The sequence below is a fragment of the Grammomys surdaster genome, unplaced genomic scaffold, assembly GCF_004785775.1.
Source record: "Grammomys surdaster isolate TR1022 unplaced genomic scaffold, NIH_TR_1.0 203, whole genome shotgun sequence".
NCBI classification, from domain to species: Eukaryota; Metazoa; Chordata; class Mammalia; order Rodentia; family Muridae; genus Grammomys; species Grammomys surdaster.
This window is the reverse complement of record NW_021604648.1, coordinates 3,728,394-3,748,718: the sequence shown is the minus strand read 5'-3', so window position 1 is coordinate 3,748,718 and position 20,325 is coordinate 3,728,394. Positions and strand designations below refer to the sequence as shown.

The window sequence follows — 20,325 nt, the reverse complement described above, 5'->3', positions numbered from 1 at the left end:
ATTAATTCTGCCAATCCATGAACATGGTAAGCCTTTGTGTCTAGAAGCATTCCATCAAATGCTCTTTTCAGTGCTTCCAAGTTCTCACTGCCCAAGGCTTTTGCTTACTTATTGTATTATTTTATGTGTATGAGTGTTTTACCTGCATGTATGTCTAAGCACCACTTGTATATCTGGTGTCCTTGTAGGTCAGAAGAAGGCATTGGTTTCCCTGGGACTGGAGTTACAGATGGTTGTGAGCCACTGTGTGGATGTTGGAAATCAAACCCAGGTGCTCTGGAAGAGCAACAAGTGCTTTTAACCACAGAACTCACTCCTAGCCCTGGCTGCAGGTCCTGATCATCCTGCTTCTGCTTCGTAAGTGCTGGAATTACAGCTGTGCCTCACCACGTCCAGCTAGAGTCTTTTAATTATAAGATCATGTTGTGTGCAGAGAAGCTTTGATTTGATGTTTTCCTGTCCTTTTGTATTTCTTTGATTTTTGTTCTCTTTTCTCATTAAATCCATATTGTGTGCCTGCCAGCTTGGGAAACTTAAGGAGATCCTTTCTCAAAAAAAAAAAAAAAAAGCCTTGGCATGATGATGGAGCACGCCTTTATTTTTTTATTTTTATTTTTTTAGAACATCTGAATTTTTTAATCCTTCTTTACAGGTTACCTAGACCACTTTTGATTAAGAAAACTGTAGAAAGTTAGTTAACTGCCACAAGCAGACGCCAGTTGGTGGCACGTGTCAATTTCCACAGAGTCCTGCTTTGCGGGGTGTCTGAATGCACTGCTCGGGGTCTCTGCTCAAACTTGCTGGAATCACTCATGGCAGATTTTAGTCCACAGGTCGCTTTTCCCCATATTTCTTTGTAAACTCTTCAGCATTCTTACAGAATTTTTTACGGTCCTTAGAGTATTCTTCAGCTAGGTCAGCCCGGAGTGGGTGCTCAGGCTGGGGGTCATTCACCAGTGCTATGAGGGACTGGATTACTTGGTCAGTCTTGGTGGCTGGCTTCCAGTTTTCAGCACTAATTACTGGCAGACACACCTGCCCCTTCTCATCGATGTTAGGGTGGTAGATCTTTGTTTTAAGTGTGATCTTGGGTGGTTTGAATGGATACTCTGCTGGAAAGTTGATTTCAATTCTGAAGGCTCCCTTATCATATGGAGGGTTGTCAGGAACGATAAGCCCTTGCCAAGTCAATAAATTAGCTTCATCAACCTGGATGTTGCGGAAGTTTTTCATTCCACATTTGCGGATCTCTTTGAGTTCCTTCATCAGCCTCCAGCTGGCCGCCATCTTGGATCTGCTGCTGCTGCTTTGGAGCACGCCTTTAATCCCAGCACTCAGGAGGCAGAGGCAGGCCGATCTGTGTGAGTTCAGCCTGGTCTACATAGTGAGTTCTAGGCCATCTAGGGCTATGTGGTGATACCTTGTCTTTGAAAACACAGTAAGAGGAGAGCTGGAGAAGTAGTTCTGTGGCACAGCACTTGGCTAACATGCACAAGGCCCTGGACTCAAGCCCCAGTGCTGGGAGGGAAAGAAGAAGAAAAAAGAAGGTGGGCCACAGAACTGTTACTCTTTCCTTAGGAATCCCAGCACTCAAGAGGCTGAGACAGAAGGAGTCAGAGTCCAAGGCTAGCCCAAACTACAAAACTAGACCCTGTCTCACAAAACCAAGAGCTGGGCATACAGCTCAATAGTAGAGCACCTGCTTCATATGCACAAAGCGTTTGAGTTCCCAGCACTGCAGAGAGGAAAGTTAAAACAGACACAGAACCCCAGCACACCTCTTTTCTCTAATTCGAAGCACAGAAGACAAGAATATTATTGTTCTAAATTCCCCTCACCTTTCTGTGTGTTGGTTGCCATAAAGAAATTCTTTGACATATCTTGTTTGACTATAGGTCAAAAGACTCCTATTCCAGACGGGATCCTAGTCAATACCCAGAAGGGAAGGAGACTACGAAGAGGGTAGAAGACTCTAGACAGGCCCTGTAGGGTTCCTGTGTATTACTATTAGACCGTTCCACTAATCCAGTCACATTTGTCAGCTCCCTGTGCTCAGTCTAACTTACCGGACACATCAGTTGGGTCCTTGGTCTTCATTCTGAAGGCTCCTGAGTCACGTAAAGCTATGATCACATAAACCTGTGTGCTTGTCTCCTGTTAAGCTGTGTTTTAGGATGAAGGTGTTAGCCATGACCCTTTATAACAAGCAGGAAATCGATCATCTGTCACTGTCCCTGCGGTGCTGGGTGAGTGAATGTGGCTGGTGAAGAGAGAGCATTGGTTTGATTATCTGACATGACTGATCTGATATTGCAGAAGAATTTCTAATCTCTGCCAGGTAGTACAAAGCTCTGGAGTGTTGATCGGCCTGTATCAAAGGGAACGGGACTGGAGACCAGTGCTGTAGCAGTCACAGGTAGAGGACACTGGATCTGGAAATTGTAAAACGAAGGTCAGAAGTTGGGTGGGTGGGGCTAGAGAGCAGGTGGAGGGATGGCTGGGAGGATTTTCCAGTGTGGACAATGACCTCACTCCTTTTGTTGTTGTTTTGAGACAGGGTCTCCCTGTGTAGCCCTGGCTGTCCTGGAACTCACTCTATAGACCAGGCTGGCCTTAAACTCAAGAGATCCACCTATCTTTAGCCCTTGAGTGCAGGGATTAAAGGCATATGCAGCCACCATCATCACCAGGCAATGGCCTTGGGTTTAGGAAGTAGCCAATCGTGTGATTCAGTAAATCAGTGGCCTAAAGAAAAGTCAGCAGGGGATCTGAGGAGACTTGAAGACTTTTGGGCTACAAATACTAACAAATAAAAGATATATATTTTGACAGTATGTGGGTTGGCTATGAGGTAATTTTAAAGAGTTTTTGTACCTGTGGTGGTTTTTTATTTTTATTTACTTATTTATCTTTCAGAGATTGGAATATGTATGATGACATATCTTGAATTTGCTTTAAAGTATTTCCTATAAAATTGGTGTGGGAGGGGCTAGACAGGTGGCACAGCCATGGAGAGTGCTTGCTCTGAAGTCATGAAGACCAGAGTTTGGCTTCCAGTACCTGTGTAACAAGCCAGGCGTGCCTGGTTAGTTTTTGTCAAACTAGCATTTTTTTTAGAAGAGAGAGACCCAGTTGGGAAATTGTCCCACCAAATTGGCCTGTGGGCAAGCCCATAGGGCATTTTCTTCATGGATGATTGATATGAGAGAATCCACCTTACAATGAGTGTGGCCACCTTGGGCAGATGGTTCTAGTTTCTATTAAAAAACAAAAAAAAAAAAAACAAAAAACAAACAGGCTGAGCAAGCCATGGAGAGCAAGCCAGTAAGCAGCACCCCTCCATGGCCTCTGGACCAGCTCCTGCCTCCAGGCTTTTGCTGTGAGTTCCTGGCCTGACTTCTTCAGTGACACACAGCGATGTGGAAGTGTTTGAGTCTAAAAAACCCTTTTCTCCCTAAGTTGTTTTTGGTCATGGTGTTTTATCACAACAGTAGAAATTTGAAGACAACTATAACCTTGATGCGTAGGGAAATGGAAGCAGGCAGATCCCTGGGGCTTGCTGGTCTCAGCAAGAGATCCTACCACAGAGCAGCAGGCAGAAAGTGAAGGAAGAGGAAACTCAGTGCTCCACCCACGTGGGTAAGCATATGCACTCCTTCTGCAGAGTAACCAAGGTGAAAAATGGAATCTATGTGGGAGAGTAAAGCAGTAACAGAACTTTGCAACAATTAGTGATTCGTTGTATCATTTCCTGACTCTTCTGCATATGTTTGAAAATTTCCACACTGAAATTTTAAAACTAAATCTACCTGCAAGGCAGAGTGGGCTAATCAGCTCAACTGGTAAACCAGGACCCTGCTACAGGGGCTGTGCTCAGGTTGGTGGGAGGATCTCGGGCTTTGCAATCAGAAAGGTCTGGTTTGATTTCCAGCTCTGTTCCTCACCTACCACATTGCTTTGGGCAACTCACTGGCTTCTGGGCACACGTGTGGGTACTTCATGTTTCAGAATGTTGAGGGAACAAGTGAGTCCACGTTTAAAGTGCACATTACATGCCAGACACACAGGAGATGCAGTATAAAGTCTTAATTACTTTATAGCAATCCAACTACTCTTTTTTTTTACCTTGTTGGTTTTTAAAATGTATGTAAAAAATATCAAAGTATATGAAGCAGAGGTGAACTTTCCCTTGCAAATCTCAGTGTTCTTTCTATGGGAGGAATCTGCTTAAATTAAAACTTTAGCTTGTATCTTTCCAGACTTTTTTTTTTTGTCTTTAAATAGACACAGGCATATGTATCTGTAATCATGTATATATTTAAAACAAAAGTGGATTTTTTTTTTTGAGATAGTTTCTCTGTGTAGCCCTGGGTGTCCTAGAACTCACTCTAGAGGCTAGAGATCAACCTGCCTCGGCCTCCTGAGTACGGGGATTAAAGGTGTGCGCCATTTTCCCTTGATCACTCAAAATGGAATCTTACTTGTTGCTCTGAAATCTCCTTTTGATATTATATGCTATAGAGCGTGTGTGTGTGTGTGTGTGTGTGTGTGTGTATGCATGTGTGTGTTCGTGAGAGTGCAGTTATAGAGGCTGGAGGGCAAAGCTGTCTACTCCTTTGAAACAGGATCTCCCATTGGCCTGGTTCACTGAATCATCTAACTGGCTAACCCAGGAACCCCAGGGACCCTGTCTCTGCCTTCTGAGGGCTGACATCACAGGCTCATGCCACCATGGTCAACATCTTTACATGGGCCCTGGGAATTAAACTCAGGTCCTCATACTTGCAAGGCAACCAAGACATGTCCAACCTATAGCCCGTCTCTTTGATGTCAGTTCATGTGGCTCTGTAGAGATGGTTTCATTTATTTCATTCCTATGCATTTGCTCCCAGCTCTGTGTGTGTGTGTGTGTGTGTGTGTGTGTGTGTGTGTGTTAGAATCCAACAGTAGAATTCTTGGGTCAAAGTGTACAAGTAATAGTCTGGTAATACTACAAATGGTTCTAATGTCCCTCTATGATACACTGGGGGATTTTTTATTTTATTTTATTTTTGTTTTATTGTTTTGTTCTATACTAATACCTCAGTATTCTTGGCTTTTTCTATGTTTTTAAGTTTCATGCTGAGAGGGACTGTCTTTTCTGGTCCCACTGATTTCTCAACTGAGGTGAGGTTTGATTTAGAAAAAAAAAAAATCATCCTCAGTGGGGAAGGAGTCGGCTGCATTCTCCTGTCTGCCTGGACGGAACGGTGAGACTGCGCTGTTGGGCTGAATGCAGCAGAGGGTGGGGGGAGATAAATGGGAGTCCCAGTTTTCTTTGTGAAAAGCCAGCAAGGATCCTGTGAGGCCGGATCCTGAGAGAATAAAGCAATAAAACCTCCTCTCAAAAGAAATCCCAGTGGATGTGGGGATGAAAAGGTGGGTGAGGAAAGAAGGGGGCTAGAGAGGCTCACTTTCCCCTCCTGTTGTCCTGGTGACTTTTCAAGAAGACAACGTTCAGGAGAAAGATAGTTTCAAAAGGGGGGGGAGGGGGGGGAGGGACGGGGCGCGGGTTGGGGGGTGAGAGGAGGGGCAACGGAGTCTGACCCTGCCTTATGTAAGAGCACCTGACATGCGCTGTACAATCAGTCCCAGGCAGATTCTCTTAGAAAGATCGCTTTGTAAACCACTCTTTGCTCAGGGGAGGCCAACAATTGCCAACAATTGGCCTTTGTCCTTCCGGCTCTCCCATCATCCCATTATAAAGCTTCTGGTTCAAACCACTGGGAGGTTTGGGCAAGAAGAAATTCTTCCATTGTCTGTTAGAAATGAGATCAATAAGGTGACGTCACGTATGATGTAAGGCTTCCCCCGGTTCCGGCTGGTCCAGGTGCAGGGAATCACAAGAGGCCTCCTTGCTGCTTGTTTCTCTTTAGGCCCTTAGGCAATCTGGCCACACAATGTGAAATTTTCTGTACCTTTCCTTTTCCCCTTTCGGCCTCATAACTACCCCTGCCTATAACCCCACAACAGGCTCTCTGGTTTCTTGGACTGGAGATTTTCCTTCTGCAGGCCTCTTCCCAAACATACCCCATACTGCTGTAGAGTCACACATTCTCTTGTCTGTCTGTCCTGTACTTCTTACCAGCCGTAAGAAGATACATTCTCAGCCCCAGAGGCTCGAGGTTAAGTGACAGCCCAAAGACACAGGTGGATAAATTCAGAGTATGAGATGGACCATGAAGTAACTGAACTAGTTTAATTATCATGTCAACATCACAAGAAGAAACAAATACACAAAAAAAGATGTAGTGGAATGGGGGGAATAGTTCTCGATCTTAACATTCAAAAGACGGGGCTGGGGAGGTGACCACACATGCTTGGCAACTTGAGTTCAGCCCCTGAACCCACAGAAAGGTGGAGAGACCTCACTCCACAGAGTTGTTCCATGACCTCCACATTCATACGTGGCTCATGTGCCTCCCCTTCCCCCCGACAATACACAATAAATAATAAATAAAAATAAAACTCAAAAGACATAATTATCAAATGCATGCAAGAACCCTTGTTTGGATCCTGATTTTAACAAAACATCACAAAAGGGCATTTCTTTAGATTTCAGAAAGCAAAAGCTAAGAAGTAGATGGACTGGAGGAATTGTTACTTTTGTAAGCATTTTATTGGCTGTGATATTGAAGGAGGAGATTACAGGAGGTCTGGGATTCACCTTAAAATTTCCACTTGGATGAAGCAGACATGCTTGTGTGGTGGTAGGCAGTCCTGGTAAGTGTTGAAAATGGGTGAGAAGTACTTTTTATATAACCTGTTTAATGCTGTTGATTAAAAACCTCATAATAAAATGGTGGTGTGGGGCCAGCTAGACGGCTAACAGCTAAAGGTGCTTGCCATGTAGTCCTGAATTTGGTTCTTGGGACTCTTGTAAAGGCAGAAGGAGAGAACCAGCTCCAGCAGGTTCTGCTCTGACCTGCACATCTGCCATGGCATGTGAACTCCCCCCTTACCGTGCACATTCACAATAATAAAGCACATTAAAATTTTTAAATGAAAAATAGAAGCTGAGTGTGGTGGCACATGCTTTTTATCCCAGCACTCTGGAGGCAGAGGTGGGAGGATCTTTGTGAGTTCAAGGCCAGCCTGGTTTACAAACTGAGCTCCAGGACAGTCAAGACTATACAAGGAAAGAAATCCTGTCTCAAAACAAAAACAACAACAAACCAAAACCAAACCAAAGAAAGAAAGGAAGAAAGAAAAGAACAAATAAACAAACAAACAAAAACAAATAAAAGATTAAAAAAGAAAGAAATGGAAGCGTGGGAGAGACAGGACCGAGAAACTCTGTTGGACGGTTCAGCCTGACTCCTGATATTCACAGAGCAGAAGGGACGAGTGGCTGTGGCTCTGGTCACCTGCCGCTCTCTGCTTCATCACCGCCGGGCTGAAGCACATCTGGCTGCAGTGATCACACCGGAGGCAGCAGCGATGAGCTCACGGAAGGAAGGGATGCTGGGAGGTGGGAGCCTCTTGTGCTTCTCATTTCTGTCCACACCTGAGGTGGCACCTCAGCACAGTGAGCAGAGCCCTGAGCAGCTGCTGGTGTTCTTTTGCATCTAAGGAATGGGAAGTACTTTGCTGACTCACTGAGGGAATTGTTTCTGACTCTGTGAGTAGCTGAAAGACTTCCTCTTCCCTCTCCACTTTTTCCACCATTAATAACATTCAGAGAAAGGAAACATGATCAAGTGTGTAATCACTCTCCTGGGACAGGCGAGGACCCACTGTAATTTTCTTTCCACTCCATACGCTGCCATGCAATCTACTTGACATTCCTACTAAGAAACAAAAAAAGAAAAAGAAGAGAAAAAAGAAAGTAAAACCTTAAAGTTATTTACAGAATGAGGAATTTATCTTTTTTTTTTTTCATTTCTGCGGTGGAACAAATAAAAATACCTTGAATAGAAACTCAAAGGCTCGGCCGGGCTTTACTCCCCAGACCCAAAGGGCACTTATTGGATATAAGGAAGAAGCCTCATGTGGGGATTATTGAAAGGTAAAATAGTTGCTAGGAAAGGTTGTGGATTATGCTGATGCCACCGCCAACAAGATGATGTGTAAGAGAGTGTGGGCGCGCATGTGCGTGCCACAGCGCATGTGTAAAAGTCAGAGAACGACGTCAGGGGCTGACTCTTTCTGCCTGGGGTTCTGGGACCCGAACTCAGGTTGTCAGAACAAACATGTTTACCGCTGAGCCTTCTGGCCTGTGCTAAGATGTTTTTCTTTAAAGACCGATGGCAACTGGGCATGTTCTTATTTTCTGGAGTTATCAGGACTAAGCGCTTGACGATCAGCTTTGGCCTGTCAGGACATTTGTCACATTTGACTACTCAGCTCTTCTTTCTCCTCCTCTTTGTCAAAGGACATTCTTTCCTTTGGAGAAGTCTATGGCTGCATAAGCTCTTCCTCCTTTTCGGCACAGGCAGGCAGACCTAGCAATCAGATGGCTTCATTTTCGGGACCTTAGAATTTAAGCACTCAACACAAACATTGGACATGAGCTAGGCCTTCTGAGGAAAGGTTCCTTTTTTCATTGAATTTGCTAATGTGACCTTCTAAGACAGTAGTTTTCAACCTGTGGGTCACGACCCCACGGCGTTTAACCAACCCCTTTCACAGGGGTTACGTATCAGATACCCTGCATGTCAGACATTTACATTATAATTAATAACAGTAGCAAAATTACAATTAGGAAGTAGCAACGAAAATAATTTTATGGTTAAATTTTATGGGGGGTCACCACAATGTGAGGAATTGTATTTAAAGGGTCAGCACTTAGGAAGGTTGGGAACCACTGGTCTAAGGCTTGGGTGGTAGAATGACCTACTTGTGGAGAGAATCAACAAAATGGAGATACCAGAGATGCAGGGAAAAAAGTCTCCCTTAAACTATATGAGCTTTTGGTTATGGTGAAGAAAGAGTTGCCATCTGGATTTTCAAACATGAGCAATAATAAATTGTTTGTCTAGCTCATTTGAATTCGGTCAGTGTTGTTTTTAGGCGAAGTCTTTGGTGGTGTGGCCTGTGGCTGCTTCGTTCAGCAAACATTGGCTCATCTGCTCCAGTCACTTTGCAGCCCGTAGGAGAGAACAGAAAGGCAGTCCTGTCTTGCAGGTGAGAGCTCAAGAGTCAGGGACATGCAGTAAATGTTGCAGTGTTGAATGTGTCCCGGCTGCTAGTCTAACCGTCTTGTATACAACCACCATAATTCTTTTTTTAAAAAATCTTTTAAAATTTATTTATTGTATGTAAATACACTGTCACTGTCTTCAGACACCCCACAAGAGGGCATCAGACCTAATACGGATGGCTGTGAGCCACCATGTGGTTGCTGGGATTTGAACTCATGACCTCCGGAAGACCAGTCAGTGCTCTTAACCACTGAGCCATCTCACCAGCCCAACCACCATAATTTTTACAGATACCTTGGGAGATGAACTGTTTCCATTTTAGGGATGAAAACAAAGCATGGAGAAGTTAAAGACTGTATCCATGGTTACCTACTTCAGACACGAATTTGGGTTTTAAAGCCAGGTGCTCTGGCTTTCGGGTCTTACGTTCCACAGCTGCCCCCACAGGTGTGTCTGGAATGCCCAGGCCCAGGCTTGTGGCACAGTTTTGAATGCAGTGGAGCCTTTAGGAGGCCGGGCCTGGCTGGCTGGAGTAGGTCACTGCAAATGGGCCTGTGAAGGTCATACTCAAGTCTCTGCAGTCTACAGTCCCTGCTCCCTGCTCCCGGCACCCAGAACTCAGCCACTGTTACACACCTGACTGCCACAGAGGGAGCTGTTTCTACCACTAAACTTCTGAGAAACTGTGAGCCCCCATAATATAGGCATGATGGCTGTTCTTGGTTGTCAATTCGACAACATCTGGAATTAACTAAAATTCAAGTGGCTGGATACGGCTGGGAGGGGATTTATTCTTAATTAAATCATTTAAAGAGGGAAGACCCATTTTTAATATGGATCTTTTGAGGTGGGAAGCTCCACCTTTAATCTGGGCCACTCCTTCCGCTGCAGCCTATATAAAGGACTCAGAAGAAGGACGCTTGCTGTTTTTGCCTGCTTGCTCTCACTCTCAATGGCAAGTCCATTCCTTTACTAGCATTAGAGCCGACTTCTTTGAGACACTTGCAAATGTTAAAGACCAGCTGAGACTATTACTCTTGGGCCTTCCATTAGTAGACAGCCACTGTTGGGCTAGTCTGATCACATCCCGTAAGCCATTTTAATAAATCCCATATATATATATATATATATATATATATATGACATAAATAATGTATTATGAATATATAAAATTGTATATATTCATTCTACATGTTCTGCTCCTCTAGAGAACCCTGACTAATATAACAGGAAAGCTTAGAGTTCCTTGGAATAACCAAATCATAGGCTAGCTGGCAATCAGTCCCAATGCCTTCTGGAAAACACCCTGAGCATGCTGTGGAAGCCCCCTGAGCCCCCTGAATAACCCGTGCATCCTTAAAACAACATCATTATAACATCGTATGCAAAGGAGCAAAATGAGGCATTAGGAAGCTCAGGACTCATTGAGTCATGGCTCACCAGAGGTTAATGATGTGTGTTAACAAACCAATGTTTTCCAGGCACATGCTATGAAATTCAATTAAAAATAATTGAAGGATTTATATAGTCATCACACTATATTATGGGGCTCACAGTTTCCAAGAGACTTTAATGGTGGAAACAGCTTTCTCCCTGGCAGCGGGCATGTAGCAGTGGCTCTTTACAGGGTGCCGAAAGCAGGGATTACAGACTGCAAAGAGACTTGAGTATGACCTTGAGTAAGGGACCCTGCCCTCTACCCCCTACCTGTTGCTAGGACTGATGTCACTGAATGGATAACTAAGAACTCTTACCATGTTTTGCTCCTTCAAATGCTTCCCCTAGAATCCAGCTAGGCTGTAATCTCTGAACCAACAGCTGGAATCACACCGCAGGTCACTCATCAGTGATATGTGACTTTGTCTGTCTGTCCACCTTGCAGAATTATCATGAGTAAGAGAGGTGACATGTGTGAAGTTACCTGAGTCAGTGAGAGAAATGCAAATAAAAACTACATTGAGATCCCATCTCACCCGGGTCGGAATGGCAGCCTCCAAGAGCAGAGAGCACACGCACACTGGCCAGCATTGTTTGGCAAAAGGGAAATCTCATCCATTGCTGGTGAGAATGTAAACTCGTCCAGTCACCAGGGAGGTGTCTCCAAATACAGGACATAGATTTACCATGTGACCCAGAAATATCTGGGTGTTTATCTAAGGCCAGAGTCAGCACACATGGAGATAGTTGCACATGCTGCTGTCCACAGGGGTAAGGTACGGAGCCAGCCCAGGTGCCCAGCAACAGATGGATGGGTAAAGAAAACATGTGTGCACAATGGAACTGGTTCCAGTGATAAGGAACAGTTATGTCATTTGTAGAAACATGGAGGCAACTGGAGATAATCAGTCTAAGTAAATTACACCAGAGTCAGCAGGACAGATGTTGTATGTTTTCTTTCATTTGTGGACCCTAGACTTTATACATTCATAAAACCATACATGTACAATGACCTGAAAGTACTGACGAAAAAGTATCTATGGACAAACAAAGAGGGTGAGGAAGGGAGGGTGAGGAAGGGGAGGATGGGGAAGGGAGAATGGGGAAGGGAGGATGGGGAAGAAGAAGGTGGGGAGGGGGACCATGAGGAAGAGGGGTGAACAAGGAAGGTCGAGGAAGAGAAGGGTGAGGAAGATGAAGATGAAGAAGGGGAGGGCGAGGAGGGGGTGAGGAGGGGGGGAAGCGGAGGGTAGTGAGGTATTGAACCAAATAGGCTCCGGTTCATTATGTGCATGGAAATGGCCTTGCATAACCCAGTATAGTAAAAGATAATAATAACTCTAAAAACAATGATCATACTGGATATGGTGGTGTTCGCCTTCAATCCTAGCACTTGTGAGGCAGAGGAAAGGTGGATTTCTCTGAGTCTGAGGCCAGTCTGCTCTATGTGGTGAGATCCTGTCCCCACCAAACTGTACCTAGGCCGTGAGGGGTTGCAGATGAGTGACATAATTGTCATGTGCTTGGCTGATCCTAAAGTAGGGGCTTTGGACACAGATGAGTGTGAGTCTGCGCCCCAAGAAGGCACAGACAAGTGTGTGACTCTCTGTCTCCTTGCTCTGACGTGAGTCCAGGAGGAAACTTAAAAACATCTTTAGACACTGACACCATTATGTCATCTAAATTCTCAGTCAGTGTCTGATTAACATCCTCGGGGCATGAGGGGCACCAGCACAGGGCCTTGTCTCAGGGACAACGTTTTTATACTTAGTCATGAAATTATTTTTGTCCCAAAGCTCAAAGACACACTTTTAAGAGAAGCAGGTTCTGACTGGAGGAGGGGTATAAGGAGCAGGGTCTGGGATCTGATTGGAAAAGGGGACAAGGAACAGCGTCTGTGAGCACTCCAAGTGGCTTCCCGTCGTGGCTCTACCGCACACTGGCTATTTGACTTTGGTGAAATTACACAATAGTCCTGAGTTTCAATTTCCTGGCCAGAAAAGTGGGGGTAATTCTCATTTTCTAAGATTGTAATGAAGGGACTCTGAGAGGGGACATACAATCATTCCTTCCTCCCCATGCCCTGTGGTACCACTGCAATCCTCAAGCTTGTTAATTTCATCCTCAGCGGAAGCATGAATCCCTACTCCTGCCTACACAGACAGATGTGAGTCACCCATCTACAAAGGCTGGGATCCTGCCAGAGACAAAGTTTGGTCTGCAAAGTCACAGGCTTCCCTTCTCACAAAAACCAGATAATAACCATAGACTGGGTAGGAGGAAAAGAGAGTGGGGCTGGAACTTACCATCAACAGCAGAAATGGGGAGAAGTGGGAAGTGGGGAGAGAGGAAGAGGGTAGGTTGGAGGGCGCAGGAACCAGAAAGGAGAACCACTACAGTGACCAGCCTTCCTTCTCGTGGCTGTCTGCAGTAAATAGATGGTCCACTGTCCACACATTCCGAGGCTCCTGGGCGTCTGGCTTGGGATGAGCTCTTTGGCCCCTGGGGTTAAGTCAATGCTCCCTATCTTGTTCTTCACGTAGCACCTACTCTTGTGAGCCTCAGAGCAGAAGATAAGGAGATGTGGCCTCCTCCAGGAGTCATGGTGCTCTGAAGGAAAAGCCCTTGACTCTCGCTGAAGTGAGATCAGGCACAGTCAGGCTTTGCCTTTGGGTTGGCATGGTCTTGGATAACGCGTGACTTTTCCTGTTAGGCACAGCTCAAACTGGAAATACTAAGGATGTGGGACTCTGTTTCTAAGTCAAATTGGAGTCTAAGCCTCCATTCTGACTAGGAACTGTACGGTCGGTGTAAAGGCCACCTTCCAAAGATGACACGGAATGTCGGGATCACATGCACAGTTCAGATTTAGTTGTCCTCGCGGATTATAATTAGACCTTGTTGTCAGGAATTAAAAAAAAACCCTGAAAGCAGCTGTATTTCACTGCTGTTCAGATCTGTGACTGACCCAGTTTTTCTAAATTAAAAATGTGGCGCTGATGTTTTTGTCACATCTTTGCACCTTGCTCACATCCCCTAAGTGCTGGCAGTGTTCTCTTAACTGTGGGTGTGGAGGGGGAGGGGCCTGGTGAAGGCCGCGGACTCGACTCAGGTAGACTCTGGAAACAGAGCTTCCTCTGAACTTTACCTCCACAACTGCAAAGAAGAGGGCAGAATAGACTCTTAAGGTTAATTTTAAATGTGATGGATCTGGGGAATCTTAGGGTTTTATGTCTGTGAAGAGAAACCATGACCACAGCAACTCTTATAAAGAAAAACAGTTAATTGGGGTTGACTTATAGTTCAGAGGTTTAGTCCATTACTGTCATGGCGGGAAGCATGGTGGCATGCAGGCAGACATAGTGCTGGAGAGAGTTCTACATCTGGATCTTCAGGCAACAGGAAGAGACAGTGAGCTGCTAGGCCTGATTTGAGCTTCTGAAACCTCAAAGCCCACCCCCAGTGACACACTTCCTCCAACAAGGCCACACCCACTCCAATAAAGCCATATGAGTCTATGGAGGCCATTTTTATTCAAACCACCACATGGGACCAGAGAGGTAACTCAGTGGGAAAAGGCATTTGTCACCAAATCTGATGATCTGAATTCAATTCCCAGAACCTACATGGTGGATGGGGAAAAGTTGTCTTCTGACCTCCATCTGAGCCCCCAACCCACCCGGTAAATAAATATTAACATTTTTTTAACATGCTAGCTCTGAGGCTGAGGCTACAGCTCAGTTGGTATTTACTCAGAGGTAGGCAGTATGCACAAATTGGGCAGGTTAGAACCTCAGCTGCCCTCTTCCTTGCAGTTTGTGGAGGTGAAATTCAGAGGAAGCTTTCCTGAGGCATGGCCCCTGCCTTCACCAGGCCCCTCCTCCTCTACATCCACAGTTCAGAGAACACTCTAGCACTCAGAAGAGTGTGAGCAAGGGCACACTTAAAACCTCAGCACTGGAGAGTAGAGGCAGAGGACCAGGATTCCAAGCTCATTTTTTGAAAGTAAGTTGGAAGCCAGACTGGGCTGCACGTGATGCTGTCAAAAAAAAAAAAAAAAAAAAAGATGAATCTTAACCAGGTGTGGTGCTAAAAGTCTGGAATCCTAGCACTCAGGAGCCAGGAGCAAGACTGTTTCAAACTTGAAACCAGCTTGGTTTTCATATGGAGACCATGTCTCAATGCTCATCTCTCCTCTAAAAAAAGGGCAGATTATTTGGAGGCAAATCGTTATGGCATCTTCATGGCAGAGGTGAGCTACTGAGCCATAGCCTTCACCCTCAGACTTCCTGCCTCCCTTCCCAAGTATAGAAGGTCTAGCCAACAGTGTGTGTCACTGGACTTAGGGGGGCACTCCAACAAATAAGCGATTCAAACTGGTAGAAAGCATCTGGTCCAGACCACCCATTGTTAGGTCCTCCATAACAAAAAGGGGAATGCCCGTCCTAATTGATCATTGTCTAGGCTCGGTGGTAAGCAGGGAGTAGGTCAGCTTTGAGGATCAGGGCAAGGCAGGTTTTTAGGAGATATGTTACTAGGATGTGTTTGCAGGGTGTCTTAGGGTTTCATTGCTATGAAGGGACACCATGGCCAAGGTAACTCTTATAAAGGAAAACATTTAGTTGGGGCTGGCTTACAGTTTCAGAGGTTCAGTCCATTATCATTATGGTGGGAAGCATGGCAGTATGCAGGCAGACATGGTGCTGGAAGAACTGAGAGAGTTCTATATCTTGATCTACAGGCAGGCAGGAGGAGTCTGTCTTCCTCAGGCAGCCAGAAGGAAGTGCTGGATCACACTGACCATATTTGAACAAGTATATGAGCCCTCAAAGCCCCACCTCCACAGTAAAACACTTCCTCCAACAAGGACACACCTCCTCCAACAAGGCCACACCTCCTCCAATAAGGCCACACCTCCTAATAAGGCCACTTCCCATCGGTCAAGCATACTGAAACCATCACACAGGGATTGTAGATTTAATTTTGGAGCTGTGTGTGAATCTGCCTTTGTTGTGAATGTGTAAAACAGATATAATCCCAGCAGACCCCTTCCCAGAATCTAACTGCTTTATCCTTCTTTTGGGTGGTTCCAACTGTCCCACTAGGATCTTCCCTTGATCATTGCAAGAAGGAGGATTTGGGTAAGCTGTAGCTCAGTTGGTAGAGTACATGTCCTGGGTTTGCTACCCAGCATTATGTAAATCAGGTGTGGTAGCCCCTGGGAGGTAGAGGCATGAGGATCAGAGAGGAACCCAGGGCCATCCTCTGCTATATAGACTGGAGGCTAGCCTAGGATAACTGGGACCCTGTCTTAAAAAAGGAAAATAGTTTAAAGAAAATGAATTAGGACTATCTTTCTGTCTTGGTTTGGTTTTTATTTTGGAGACAGGATCTTACTTTGTAGTCTCAGCCAGCTTGGAACTCACAACATAGCTCAAACTTACTCAGCCTGCATGCCTCGGCCCTGAGGGTTGGAATTGTAGCTGAGAGCTGCCACACCCAGATTAGAACTGTGCTTTAAATCTGGCTCTCAGATTTTCAAAATGCAATGGTTGTTTCCCTTTTTGCTCATGATGAAAAAATGCTAACAAGCCGGGTGGTGGTGGCGCACACCTTTAGTCCCAGCACTTGGGAGGCAGGGGCAGGCGGATTTCTGAGTTCGAGAGTTCGAGGCTAGCCTGGTCTACAGAGTAAGTTCCAGGACAGCCAGGGCTACACAGAAAAACCCTGTCTCGAAAGACCAAACCAAAAAAAAAAAAAAATGCTAACAAACAAATGACACCCCACCCAAAACAACAAAAAGGCAGAAAGCTGAATGATTACTGCATTCCTGAGTGTACTCCTGACATAGAGAGCCTGTGTTTCCACCCGCTGCCCATGAGTCACAATTCCTCCCACCCTCAACTCTACCTCCCCCCACCCCCCACCCCCGTTACAGTTTTACACACTGATGTCTGGAAGAACTGGAAGGATTTCCCACAGACCAACTCGAGACTCCATTATTGTCAATCTTTGATTCTCCACTGCCCACATTCCTGTGGTGCCTGGGACCGTAGGACACACTTGGATTGGATCTTAGTTGGCATCAATGGCTTTGCGCCATCTTGCTGGTGGACAGTATGATGGTCCTGCACACTGTCACCAACCTGGAAGGATTGCCAGTAACCATTGGTGATAGTTACTGTGAATCATATAATACATCCAACTCGGCCAGGCTCGTTGACTCGTGCCTGGAATCCCAGCACTCGGGAGGGTAGGCAGGATTAGCATTATGAGTTAGAGCCAGCATGGGACTTCGTAGTAGTGAGTCCAAGGACAACCTGGGCTACAGAGTGAGGAAACAGGAAAAGCGGAAACGACAGCTCTAGGTCATCCGTGCCTAAGTCTTTATCTATATTTAATCTCCAGCTCCATCAAAATTCAAGGTATCCTCAACTCAACTTCCCCTTGGCAGGGCCCTCGGAAATCTGTAGTCATTCCAGTGCCATCCCACATGCAGGATTGTCTCAGTGGAAATCAAAAGATTCTAATTGATTGTAGTGAAACGGTTTTACCTTTGCAAGATTTCAGAACCATATGTGAGAACATATGGCTCTGCAGCCACAGTGATGCAGGCCTTCCAGGTCCAGGAAGAGGCCTGTGCCAGGCCAGTGAGCTTCAGTCAATAAGGGGTGGGGGGTAGGGGAGGTGTCAGAGTCGTGATGCTCTGTTTCAGACTGCAGGCCCCCAGGTAAGCCTGTAAAATCAGGACAAGATAAGAACAGAGACAGCTGCAAACAGGTGACGTCACGGGCAGTGAGATTAACCCGGCAGCTGTCAGAGTCACTGTCCTCCTTAAGGTGTTCTAAACAAACTTATTCTCTTCAGGAGAGCCAAGTGTGAATGTGTGTGTGGGGGGAGGGAGGGAAAGAGAGGGAGAGAGAGGGAGAGAGACAGGGAGCTAGAGAGAGAGAGCAAGCAGACAACAGACTGGGCTATATAGTGAGTTCTGGTTAGCTTGAGCTACAAAGAGAGACTATGTCTTCCAAAAACCAGAATAACAATAATAAGACACAATAATGATAACAATAATATAAATATAGATGGTGTCCAATTTACAGCAATTTTAGCTTTTCAGCTTCATGATGGTGTGAAAGCAAACCAGAAGCAGTACACGTCAGAGTTTGAGTTTTGATCTCACCCAGGCAGCAATGATTCCCACCATGAGATCCTGAAGGGAAACAATTGCTGTTCCATAGTTCCTATTTTCCCAGCAGTTTTGAAATATGAGTATTCAATAAGTGACTTGAGACATTCAACTCTTTATTATAAAACTGAAATAGGCTTGTGTTTGGTGATTGTGCCCAGCAGTAGCTTGTAAGAGTTCCAAGCATGCTGGAGGTAGGAAAGCTGAGCCACAGTGCTGGGTAGGTTAGTGAGATCCAGTGCCTTTTTCACATAGGAGAGTCCCAGTGGATGTATTGAGATGTCACCATTGTAACCAGTGAGCGTCTGCAGGACCCACAGAGCCCTTGGGACAGGGCCTCACATAGAAACCAGGCTGTTGTCCTTCCTCCCTGGCACCTGGCTTATCCAGTGTCAGGTGCTGACATTTAGCAAGTGTGTCCAAGTCACTCCTTCAGAACAATGAATAAGAATATCTGCCTGGCTAGCCTTTACTGGCTTCTGAAACTGATCATTATAATTTTAAAAACTATATTGAAAACAGTAGTCTTGGAATCTATGTGTACCATGGGTAGGAATTAAAATAGTGTAACTACTAAGGAAGTTCTTTAAAAGTAATTAAAAGGGCTGGAGAGATGGCTCAGTGGTTAAGAGCACTGACTGCACTTCCAGAGGTCCTGAGTTCAAATCCCAGCAACCACATGGTGGCTCACAACCATCTGTAATGATATCTGATGCCCTCTTGTGGTGTGTCTGAAGACAGCTACAGTGTATTCATATATAATAAATAAATAAATCTTAAAAAAAGTAATTAAAAACAGAATTACCATATAAGGCTGGCCTGGTGGCACACGCCTATAACCCCAGTGCAGTGCAGTGCTTAGGAGCTCAGGGGAGGATGCTGAGACTCACACCAGTTTGGGGCTACAAAGTTAGACCTTATCTCAAGAGAACAAGTAACTGCTGGGGTGGGGGATGTAGCTAAGTACATGAACATGTAGCCAAACACCTGCCTAGCATGTGTGAGACTCTGGAGTCTACTTCTAGAACTGCAAAGGCAAGCAAGCAGAATCACTGTGTGGTCCAGCAGTCCTGGCTCTAAGTTACAAGCTGGCTTAGAAGGTAAAGGGAGGTGGTGCCAAGCAACTCCTGCAAGTCATCCTCTGACCTCCACATGCATACTGTGGCATATGTGTTTTTACAGACACAGACACAGACACAGACACAGACACAGACACAGACACAGACACAGACACAGACACAGACACAGACACAGACAGACACATACCACAATGGATTAAAAAAAATTTTTTTACAACATCTAAATTACTAATATCAGGTTGTTTGTTTGTTTGTTTGTTTGTTTAAAAAAGTTTCAAACCTACAAAATTGTCCAGTTTTTAAAAGATTCTACTCAGCCTGGCAGTGGTGGTGCACGCCTTTAATCCCAGCACTTGGGAGACAGAGGCAGGCAGATTTCTGAGTTCGAGGCCAGCCTGGTCTACAGAGTGAGTTCCAGGACAGCCAGGGCTATACAGAGAAACCCTGTCTCAAAAAAAAAAAAAAAAAAAAAAAACAAACCTCAAAAGATTCTACTCTAGTTTTCTAGAAAAGGTGTGCCTTGGGTACTTGGCAGGTTATAGTAGAGATGACACTTGTGTACCTGGTGAAATCTCAGAGAAGCCATTTGGATTTGCCCTCCCAGGGGACCACGCAGGGAAGAGCAGTAAGCATCACTGACTTTGTTCCAGGTACATTGTTATCCTGATGGATCTTTAAAACACACGTGTATTGTGAGTGGTATTTTCTGCTTTATTTAGACATTAGGAAATGGAAACAGGAGAGTCTGACCTCATATCACACAACCAGGGTCCAAGGGATCGTCTTAATTCTACATGTCTTCAACTGTAATGCGTCCCTGCCTGGTATGCGGTGGAAATTTTCTTGTTTCCTCATAGAAGGACACCAGTGTATCAGTGTACACAGAGTCGAACTCACGTTTTTATCATTCCACAATGGGAGAACATGCAATCTCATTGAAATGGATTATAACCAGTGGTGTGAATTAACTAAATAGCACTTCTGTCCTGGCAGCTACCAACATTGTCATGGAAGTGTCAGCACACAAACAAAATTTAGAGAGAGAATGGTTTCAGCAGCAGGGTACAGCTGACTCTCAGCTGAACTGGTGTGTGCTTGCTTCTCTTAGAGCTTACTTATTAGAAAATTTAGGGACAGAATGCTACTGACCCAAACACGAGTCACAGCGGGTCCTGTGAAATATAACAGACTGAGCCAAAAAAGGAGAGAAACCAGTCCAACAGTAGCTAGAAATCAAACAAGAAAAATATTGTCAATTTAGAATCATAATGAAGGCTGGGTGTGTTAATGCACACATATAATCTCAACACTCAGAGCCAGAGGTAGGAAGGTCTCTGTGATTTGGAGGGCAGCCTGGTCTACGCAGGGAGTTTCAGACCAACCTGGGCTACGAGTGAGAATCCGTCTCAAAGAAAAAAGAGAAAAGAATAGAAAATCACAA

At 45.2% G+C, this 20,325-nt stretch overlaps 1 protein-coding gene across 2 annotated transcripts; it reads right to left on the bottom strand.

Moving 5' to 3' along the window:
• Window positions 1-620: 620 nt before the first annotated feature.
• LOC114623983 (ubiquitin-conjugating enzyme E2 L3-like) lies at window positions 621-1,287 on the bottom strand. Of its 2 annotated transcripts, XM_028770741.1 has the most exons (2): window positions 1,261-1,287; window positions 621-1,164 (listed from the first exon to the last, which is right to left on the bottom strand). In XM_028770741.1, the coding sequence occupies exons 1-2, from the start codon at window positions 1,285-1,287 to the stop codon at window positions 823-825; spliced, it is 369 nt and encodes a 122-aa protein (XP_028626574.1). In that variant the 3' UTR covers window positions 621-822. The 2 variants fall into 2 exon arrangements, with proteins under 2 accessions (XP_028626574.1, XP_028626573.1); XM_028770740.1 differs by having other exon boundaries at window positions 621-1,287.
• Window positions 1,288-20,325: the final 19,038 nt, after the last annotated feature.